This window comes from Nematolebias whitei, chromosome 14 (assembly GCF_014905685.2).
Source record: "Nematolebias whitei isolate Nwh7 chromosome 14, NemWhi1, whole genome shotgun sequence".
Classification (NCBI taxonomy): domain Eukaryota; kingdom Metazoa; phylum Chordata; class Actinopteri; order Cyprinodontiformes; family Rivulidae; genus Nematolebias; species Nematolebias whitei.
In genome coordinates, this window is record NC_056511.1 from 22,684,525 (window position 1) to 22,695,589 (window position 11,065).

General features: G+C 41.9%; 1 protein-coding gene across 1 annotated transcript in view; it reads right to left on the reverse strand.

Moving 5' to 3' along the window:
- LOC119420900 (neurexin-2) overlaps positions 1 to 11,065 on the reverse strand; it is a 267,108-nt gene that overhangs the window by 24,762 nt on the left and 231,281 nt on the right. Inside the window, exon 14 of the mRNA XM_037688319.1 lies at positions 7,290 to 7,471. Within this exon, the coding sequence (XP_037544247.1) occupies positions 7,290 to 7,471 (182 nt within the window). The remainder of the gene's footprint in view (positions 1 to 7,289; positions 7,472 to 11,065) is intronic.

Genomic DNA, 11,065 nt, shown 5'->3' on the forward strand with positions numbered 1-11,065 from the left:
TATATATATATATATATATATATATGCATAGATGCAGACACACTGAAATGAAAATTGGTACCTCACTTATTTTTCAAGTTATTGTGCTCACAACATGCAAGACAGAACCAATTCCTTCCTATCCCCCCTCTTCACTCTGCAGTGGGGGACAATAAAAGCTACAGAGCTTGATAAGCATTCAGTAAATCATGAATGTTTGTTGCTGTGATGAAGAAGACAGCGTGGAGCTAAAATTAGACGCTGCACTTTTTAGTGCATCGAGTCCTGAGTGTCAGGGTGAGTGCGAACGAGCTGCAGAGGAATGTTACCTGATATCAGTTTATTGTTCTTTATTTATGGCACAATAAAACACGCCTTTATGAGAAGATATGCTGGTTCTAAATTAACTAACTGTTGTGACAGCAGGCGACATCCGGCTTGCACGAGATCCAAATTCTGCTCTTATCAGTGCCGCGGCTGAATCTAATCCGTTTTGTTGGAGGAGGATTGAATATTATGAAGATAAATGATCATTATAAGGGTTTATTTTTGATTAGTTGAGAGAGCAAACCCTTCAAGGCTTTGGTGCTAACAAACCCATGATGATACTTTATTGCCACTTGATGCATGTTTGAACAGAGCGTAAAGTGGACCCATCATGACTCTTTGAAAAGCCCGGCACATCTGTCTGTCTCAGTTTGTCTCTTTTGCTCTCTGTTTTTCAGGTTTTACCTGAAGCAAGATGTCTCGGTTCTGTTCGGGGAGGCTCAGAAGATTCTTATCTTTTCCCGCAGGAATAAAAAGTGTATTTTCTGCAGCTTGGTGACGGGTTCGGCATGTGGCAATAGAAACAACTGTCAGGGAGTGAAGAGCAGTGATTCTTCTGTTTCAGAAGATTACCTGATAGAGGCGAGATATGGAAAATAAAAACTATTTGAGCTCTATTTCCCAAATGATTCAAGGCGAGTGCTTTGTCTAAAACGGTTGTGTGTGCAAACAACCGCAATCTTTACATCTCAAGTGGTGAGGAAAAACGGATCATTTAACATTTTATCACTGGAATTACCAAAATATATTCACAGACCAAAGACATTTACATGAGCAGATTAGTAGAAATGGAAATATTCATTTCTATTCAAGTATAATTTTAAAATATGTCCTCTTTGCCTGTTACTTCATGGATGTGAATGAGAATGCAAAAGAAATCAGCTTCAGACCTCATCTGGTTACCAAATAAGTCTCTTCTGCTTCTCAGAGGTTTGAAGCTGCTTCTCCAGCAGTTGTAATTCTCATAATTGTGCACAAAGAATTTTCTTTTTGTTTCATCTTTTGGTACCTCATTAAAGACGAGACCATCTGAGACCAGTATCAGCTCGTGTAATGTGCTCTCCAGTGAACGCGGAGATGCTTTGTTTCGTTTCCTGTAGAGTAATTGGTCTTTGGAGCTGCCGTCTGGATCAGGTCGCAGTGAAACGAGACGCAATTCATTTTTAAATTGATTATTTATCAGATTGTAAAAAAAGTCGATATTTGAGGAGGATTGTAGGGAGTGGTTTATGCCCTAAAGTGTTCTTCATGAATCCCTCCTGCCTGTTCAGTAAAGTCATAAATCATCGGACTGCTCTGTCCGGTGTCCTGTGGCGTTCTGTCTTATTTTGTGTCTCAATTTTTACCTCCCCCTTCAGTGATTACAGGCAAAACCAGAATGTGATCAAATGTGAAAGTGATGAAAACACAAACTAAATAAACTGAACACATAGTACATTGTATCTTATTGTGTTGGATTGTAGCGTATCATAATTAGGGCCTGGACTTTGATGTGTTAATTACAGCTAATTAAAGTAAAACACTGTGTAAATAAAAAAAAAAAAACTTAATTAATCACATTTTTCTCATTTCTCCACCTTCTGGCTCCAGGTGTCCCTGTTGCTCACACTTGACTGCTGGGAACAGACACCAGCTGCACAGAAAGGGAAAAGCAGGTAAAGATAATGGATGGATGTAAATGAACTAGATGAAAAATAAACATTTTTGTTGTTTAAGTTCAGGTATACTTATTAATTCAACTGTTTGCCATCCATCTTCTACCACTTATTCATAGATGGGTCGCAGAGGCAACAGGTCCAGGAGAGAAACACAGAGTTCTCTCTGCCCAGAGACCCTGTCCAGCTCCTCCTGGGGGACCCTGAGGTGTCCCTAGAGAAGAGAAGCTAGACCAGGGCTATTCAACAAAACTGCTCAGGGGGCCACAGTTTCTGAAAGCCAATAGCTCGGGGGCTGGACATCCAGCAATTAAAATAATTTGTAAATAAACCAAAGTTTACAATGATCTGTTACCTTTTACATTTGTTAATTTTATTGCATTAAATCATAAATGCAACAAACAGAACCCAAAGTCCAAACCCAGACCCCACCCCCCCCCCCCCCCCCCCCCCCCACACACACACACAAAAAAGAAAAAGAGGTGGGCCGGATTGAAGTTAACCGCAGGTCGGAAATGGCCCGCGGGCCACCAGTTGAATAGCCCTAAGATAGACCATCCCTCCAGAGTTCTGCGTCTGCTGCAGGGTCTCAGTGGAACATGCCTGGAAAACCTCCAAAGGGCGTCATCCAGGGGGCATCCTAATCAGATGAACCGCCTCATCTGACTCTTCGTTGCAGAGGAGTAGCGGCTCTACCAGTGTTCCCCTACCATCATACAAGGGAGGTGCCCTGCATCAACAGAACTGAGTGCACACCCTTCCCCCATTGGCACTGACGTAGCGCTAAACTAGCAGCATGCCTTGAAACACCCCCCCCCCCCCCAGCTTGAAAACAGTTAGTACAAATAGGGCGCAGCTCAGGACATGCCCACTCTCCCCCCCCCCCCCCCAAAAGGAACAAATCATGGATGAAATGAGCACCCTGCCATGGCAAGTTATCTAGGGGAAACACTGAGCTCTATTCTGAGCTTCCCCCGGATGATGGAGCTCCTCCTCCTATCTCTACGGCACCATATGAAGGAAGCTCATTTCAGCTGCTTGGTGATTCTTTGGGTCCTGATCCAAACCTCATGATCAGGGAGGGCAAGAAGTGTGATCCCATGATAGTTGGAACATACCTTTTTAAAATGGGAACCGCCACTTGGTCTGCTAATCCACAGGCATTGTCCCAGTCCTCCATTTGACACTCAAGACATGTGTCAACCATAGCAACCCCACAACATCCAGAGCCTTCAGCATTTTGGGGCAAATCTCTTCCATTCCTGGCACCCTGCCAATGAAGAGCTTTTTGACTCCCTCTGTGACCTTTGCCATGGTAATGTACTCATCTTCACCTGAATGCTCAGACTCTGCCTCCTCAAAGGTGGACTTGGTAGGCGGACTAAGGAGAACCTTGATGTACTCCTTCCACCGCTGAACAATATCCTCAGTTCGGGTCAGCAGTTCCCCACCCAAACCAAGCACAGCCTGGAATAGAATCTGTTTTTCTTTTTCAGTCACTGAACACTTAGGCAAAACTTCCTTGAGGCCGAACGAAAGTCCTCCTCCATGGCCTCCCCAAATTCCTTCCATGCCCGAGTTTTTGCTTCCGCAACCGTTGAAGCCGCAGTCCTTCTGGACACCCTGTACCCGTCAGCTGCTACAGGAGTCCTCCGGGACAACCAAGTCCTGAATGCTTCCTTCTTCAGCTTGACGGCCTCCATCACTGCTGATGTCCACCAGCAGGTCCTTTGGTTGCCGTGGCGACAGGCACCAGTGACCTTGTACAATGACTCTCCCGGACTCTCTCAGCCGTCACCAACATGTTAATAAAATTGAAAAACTTAGATTTTTGTGCCGAAAGTGGCTATTTGATTAACGTGGTCAAAATGTAAATAATTAAGATAAATTAATCACAATACCTGTAATAACTCAATTATTTTATTGCTTCCCAGCCCTAATCCTAATGTTGTATATTGTACCACATATTGTGTGGTGTACGAATGTGATAAAGCACTGATTATTCTCTGTATAGATAGAGTGCTGTATGAATGGGTAAATGAGGGCACAGATTGTAGTGTAAAGTGCTTTGAGTATCTTCATAAGATAGAAAGGCGCTATATAATTACTGTCCATTTACCATACAGTGTTGATATGGGCCATACCATAATGTACTGTACCACATTATATTGTTTCGTATTGTATTCCATCATATGATAATGTATCATACTGATTGTACTGAGTCATATTTGATTGTATCATATTGCAATTTATCCTACTGTATCATATTACTCATTATTGCAACATGTTTTATTGTCAAAACTTGTGTTTTATGGTTTCATATCAGAGAAACTTGTACCAAAGCAAGACTAGAAGTTCACTTCAGCAGCTCCTGAACTCTCCTCCTCCTCCTCATCCTCCTCCTCCTCCTCCGATGAGTGGTAATGAGGTGTCAAACTCAACAATCTGTCTGCTTGGAAGAAATTTGGTGGAAACGGGAGGAAAAATAATCATTTCGCCTGTTTTGCTCCCAGCTGTGATCTAATCCTGTCTGTAAGGAGGGCAAGGTCAGTGTCACACTTAAAACCATTAAAATTTAAATGAAAAGGTTAAAAAATGTCCCTGCAGGGGAGAAAAGCTGGTTCTGTTTCCAAGACGTTCAGCTAAACACTGCTGTAAATTGAACTTTCAGGTATTTGAGTCAAATTATGAATAGGAGCTATTTATCTTTTTCACATTTTAAATTATTTTAATTTGTTCAAGCCCCATGGGATTATTTTTCCGTTGTAATATATTGTAAAAAAATATTTTGTTAGTATGTTTTTGCTGTTGTTGTTTGATTATGAAGGATAAGTAGAGACTGTGAGAACTCATAAGTAAAAGTGAGCAGATCTAGGACCAGCATGTAATGGGGTGGGCCTGTGGGTTTTACCAGATCAGAGTAGGAGTGGTAGGAAGCACAAATGATTGGTGGTGAATTGGATGAAACCAGAGTAGGAAATCATCTAGTTTGGACAATGGACTTCTTTTGCTGTGCCTGTGTTAAAAAACAAACCCGCTGCAGTGTAGTGGCCTTTAAGCTAAATAGTTTGAGTTAGAAATAAATCATTAATACACTATGAATAGCAATAAACTCTGAATTAAAGTGTTACAGCTCAGAAAAGTCACAGATTGGAGTTAGTTTCTCTCCAAACAGTAAGCTGTATTGGAACGTGGGAAAAAAACAGGTTTGGATCTAAAATTTAAAATGCTACATGACCCAAAATAAATAATTATTTTCCTACATTAAACTTGTTTTGTAGCCTGAATATTAATTAGATATTTGTTTTACACTTAGAGCAGCAGTTTTTGTCATGAACACCAAAACATTTAAGTTGTGACTCACTGATCAACTGGTGCCTTTTTATCTTTTTCTTTCTTTAAGTCTCCAATTATCTCTGGTTGTGAAATAAGTTTTAACCTTTATTTCTGTATTTTTTGTTTCCAAGCTTTTGTTTCTAGACTTCCTGAAGGTTTTTTTTTTTTTAAATTTGTGTGTTTGGGACCTTTATCTCATTTACTGTCCTGTTTTTAAACCTGACTATAACAGGTTATGTGTGGAGTGTGCCTAAACAAATGTGAAATGTCAAATGTGTGAAAAGTGGACAAATAGATGTCAAAAAGATGTGTCTGACCTAAAAAGAAACAATCATTGGTATTTTTCATGGATTCTGCTGAAGAAATGGGAACAAATTGTACCAAACTGCTGCTCTAAGATCTAATTTAACCTTTACATACATGGGTAGTTGACAGGTCAGAGTAAAAAAGCTTAAAAAACCAAAAACATTTCCCTGAAAACACCTGCTGACTGACGGAGTGAAAAAGCAGCTGCAATGAAAAGGAGAAAAATCCTTCAGAGTCTGAAGAACAATAGATCAGGACCAGAAACGAGAGCTGACTGAAGACTTCTGCACGGCGTATGTTGCTACATTTAGGCTGGATTGTTGAAGAAACTCCTTCGATCAGAGAGGTAAACCATGAAGCAGATGCTGTGATTTCAGGAGGCCTTTCTGGACCGTTTACAACCAACAGAACTGTTTGATTTCTGTCAGCAGATGTAGTTTTCATGACGGCACTGTTGTCATCACAACACAAACATCCTGTGAGAAAACACTGAAACAGGCATCCAGCCACTTCGTGTTGACCGCTTCGTGTTTCACAAAACACCTAGAAAACTGATCTGAACTTGTCTCTTTCTGTGGTGGTGCTTTTATTTGTTCAGATTTAATCTCAATATTTGGTCTGGGATGTGGCACACACAAGCTGTGATGTTCTACTGCCAAGAATATGAACATCGTCCTGATGAAACTTTATTAAAATAAAAAAGGAGCTTTAGCTGCTTCTGAGTGCTTTTAATTAGTGCCAAACAAGATCGTGTCTACAAACGTTTATCTTAAATTTGGTCACTAAATACTGTTTGTATCTCTCTCTAGTTAAAGTAAATGTACATATATACAAATTTTAATCCTTAAATCAGTATGTACTCTAAAAGCAATTTGTGACACACATATTTCAGTCAACAGGGCAGCACGGTGGCGCAACTGGTAGAGCTGCTGCCTCTCAGCGAGCAGGTCCTTGGTTCAAACCCCGGTCCAGGGACCTTTCTGGGTGGAGTTTGCATGTTCTCTCCGTGCATGCGTGGGTTTTCTCCGGGTACTCCGGTTTCCTCCCACAGACCAAAAACATGCATGTTAGGCTGATTGGTAACTCTAAAATTGTCCCTAGGTGTGAGTGAGAGAGTGAATGGTTGTTTGTCTCTATGTGGCCCTGCGATGGACTTGCGACCCGTCCAGGGTGTACCCCGCCCCTCGCACAGTGATTGCTGGACATGGGCACCAGCGACCCCCGTGACCCAAAAATGGAACAAACGGGTAAAGATAATGGATGGATGGATGGATATTTCAGTCAAAACACCACAATGGAGTCAAAATTAATATGCCCTAAAACTTTTGAGATAATTATTTGTTTTTCCTAAATGTGTTCAATGACGCTAGGATGGAGCATGTAACTCTCACCACTTTGCCCATGAGTTGGAACCACTTCTGTGTTTTTACTTGGACAAATGAGTCACGCTAAACCAGGTTATAGTAGAAAGTATAGAACTATGTGTTTTTCTTTCCACGTGTCTGAAAGGAAGAAAATGATCATTACACACTAGAGTCTGGTCAGATAAAGGTTGAATGGATGGATGATGTATGGATGGACAATGAATGGATGGATGGATGATGAATGGATTTATTGATTAAAATATATATATGAGCAATGAAATGAGCAAATAAACAAACAACTGTTATTGAGAGTCCTCCTTACGATGTGCAGTTGGAGGAAGTCTCCGAGCCCGTGGGTACTCTCCACTCGCACCAAGATGGCGTCCTTCTGCTGCGTGCTGAAGCCCACTGCTAGGCGGTCAGCCCGGGTGCTGGGTCGCTCGTTGGGGGCCCAGGTGAACGTGATGAGGGCACCTCCTTTCCCGAAGATGTACGTGGTCCCGGCTGGAAGACAAACAGGAAGTGGAACATCAGGACAGAAGCGGTCTATCTTCAGTGCTGCTTCATGAGCTGCTTCAGCAAAATTGCAGTTGGTCCAGTTAAAGACAACTAGTCCAACTTTTTGAATGAAGGTTAATAATCGCTTCCAAAACCTACATAAAACAAGTCCCCATTGTTTGTTTTTAGCTAGATGTCCTCCTCAACACAGAATGGATTCCTCTATTGATGAAAATTTTATTCATCAAGACTTTTAAATTTGCAGTTTGTGTCCCACCTTTACTGAAAGGAGGTGGCCCCACTATACTCAACAGTTAGCGACCAATGTCAAAACTGTACTTTAGTTAAGGTTCTAGAAAAACTGTTGAATATTCAAATCAAGAAGAATTTGAATTATTTTATCTTCCCATCAATCTGGTTTCAAATACAACAAAGCACAATGACTGTTTTGGTAAAAGCTTTTAATGGCATTTAAACATTGGGTGCTAAAGATCACTGTGCTGCACTTTACTTAGGCCTGTCCAAAACATTCACTACAGTAGAACATGGCGTCTTGTGCCATAAGCTCTCAGATATTGCCTTCTCAGGTCACAGTGTTGGCTGGTTTTCTGACTACCTCTCAGGTTAGAGGCAGTGTGTATAACACAATGGTATTTCATGTAGTTATTTAATGGTCACTAATGGCGTGCCACAAGGCTCAGTTTTAGAGCCCACTCTTTTTACAATTTATGTAAATAATGTGGGTTTCTGACACCTGTTTTTTTACTTTATGCTGACAATACAAATGCTTATTGTTGAGCTAACACAGCTGCATACAGTAGGTCCTCCAGTTTCTATGGCCTGATGGCATTCAGTCAGATCTATTCCATCTCACACTGGTCCCAAATGCTGATAAAACCATGAGGCTGTTTTCAAACAGAAAGGTGGTGCCAGCAGTTCTTCCTCCTGTTGTATCCATACACAGCATTCCTATTAATACGTCTATCCATCTTCTACCGCTTATCCATTATTGGGTCATGGAGGCAACAGATCCAGGAGAGAAACCCAAACATCCCTCTCTCCAGCGATGCTTTCCAGCTTGTTTTGGGGGACCCTGTGGCATTCCCAGGCTGGAGAAGATGCACCATCCCTCCAGTAAACTTTGGGTGTTAACGGGGCCTCCTACCAGTAGGATGTGCCCAGAAAAAACCTTTAAAGGGAGGTGTCCAGAATTCTGGCAGAATTCCTGATTCTGGCAGATCCTGATCACCCACTCCATGGTGAGTTCAGGTTGCTTCCATCTGGACGCAGGTATCTGCTGCCGAGATGTAGGATGAACAGACTGAAAACTCATACATACCTGCAGTGATCAGGCTTCTTAACAAACACTGATGATTTCTGTAATGTTATTTTAATTTCTCAATGTCTTGTCTAGTATGGACGTTTTGTGTGCCTACTGACTGTGAAACAAATTGCCCATTGGGGATAATAAAGATTGTTGAACTTGAATTTGAACAGGAGGCATCCTAATCAGATGTCTGAATCACCTCAACTGACTCCTTTTGATGCGGAGGAGCAGCAGCTCTACTCCGAGCTCTCTTCTGATGGAGCTCCTCACCCTATCTCTAAGGCTGAGCCTAGCTACCCTGCAAAGAAAGCCCATTTTAGCCGCTTGTATTTGGGATCTCGTTCTTTCAGTCATGATCCAAAACTCATGACCATAGGTGAGGGTTGGAACATAGACAGACCAGTAAATTGAAAGCATTGCCTTTTGACTCATCTCTCTCTTTACAACAGACTGAAGCAATGCTCTCATTATTGAGGACAAGACCCCACTCCGTCGATCCATCTCCATCCTACCATGACTCGGTGAACAAGACGCCCGGATACTTGAACTCCTCCACTTGAGGAAAACACTATCCCCCGACCCAGAGAGGGCATTCCACCCATTTACTTATTTTACTTTTGATAAGATCACAAGAATTTCTTTTAGCAAATATGTTTTTGTTTTTTGTATTTGACCTAGCTTCATATGGCACTTTCATTGTTTTTATTGCAATGTGTTGTCTTTAATTGCTTTTATTGCTGCATTGTCTGTTTAAAATACTGTAAGCCTCTCTTGAAACTAAAGGTTATTAATAATAAATATGGTACTATTGAATCCCCCCGCCCCTGCAGTAAGTGCACGGCAGCTCCATGAGCTTTTCATCACAAGTTCTTCCTCTCCTCTTCTCTTAGAACGACGCCCGTCTCCTCTAGATAAACGAAGCAAATTCATGTTAATTTGTCATTTACAAGTCGAGCTCGGATCGCAGAGACACCTCAGAAAATCCAAGCGTGCATGTGTTTGAAGCAGTTCGCACCTGTAATTCAGTACAAAATCTTATAATATGTTGTACTAAATTAAGTTCAGTATTGTTGTGAAATGTTAAACCAGAATATTTGTTTGAATGTACAGGTGCAGCTCAGAAAATTAAAAAATTGTGAAATAGTTCAATTTTTCCGTCAGACAGTGAAACTCATTTTAGATTAATTTAACACAAAGTGAAATATTTCAGGCAGCACGGTGGCGCAACTGGTAGAGCTGCTGCCTCTCAGCGAGCAGGTCCCTGGTTCAAACCCCGGTCCAGGGATGTCCAGTTTGCATGTTCTCTCTGTGCATGCGTGGGTTTTCTCCGGGTGCTCCGGTTTCCTCCCACAAACCAAAAACATGCATGTTAGGCTGATTGGTAACTCTAAATTGTCCCTAGGTGTGAGTGAGAGTGAATGGTTGTTTGTCTCGTTTGTCTCTATGTGGCCCTGTGATGGACTTGCAACCTGTCCAGGGTGTACCCCGCCCCTCGCACAGTGATTGCTGGACATGGGCACCAGCGACCCCCATGACCCAAAATGGAATAAGCGGGTAAAGATAATGGATGGATGGATGAAATATTTCAAGCCTTTACTTCATAAAATTTTGTGGATTAAGGCTTACAGATAACGAAAAACCAATATTCAATGTCTTATAAAATTAGAGCATTACCTAAGATCAATAAAAAAGGATAAACACAAATGTCAGGATTCTGAAAAGTGGGATATTTTTATGAACTCAGTACTTGGTTGGGCCTCCTTTTGCCTGAATTACTGCATCAATGCGGTATGGCATGGAGGTGATCAGCCTGTGGTTCTGCTGAGGTGTAATGGAAGCACAGCTTGCATTGATAGTGGTCTTCAGGTCATCTGCATTGTCAGGTCTGGTGTGTCTCACCTTCCTCTTGACAATAACCCACAGAATTTCTTTGGGGTTCAAGTCAGGTGAGTTCGCTGGCCAGTTCAGCACAGTAAAACCATGGTCACTGAACCAGCTTTTGGTACCTTTGGCAGTGTTGCAAGAGCCAAGTCCTGCTGGAAAATAAAATCAGTATCTCCGTAAAGCTTGTCAGCAGAAGGAAGTATGAAGTCTCTAAAATGTCCTGGAAGATGTGGTTAAAACGCCTTATACACGCACGCACACACACACACACACACACACACACACACACACACACACACACACACACACACACACACACACACACACACACACACACACACACACACACACACACACACACACACACACACACACACACACACACAGGT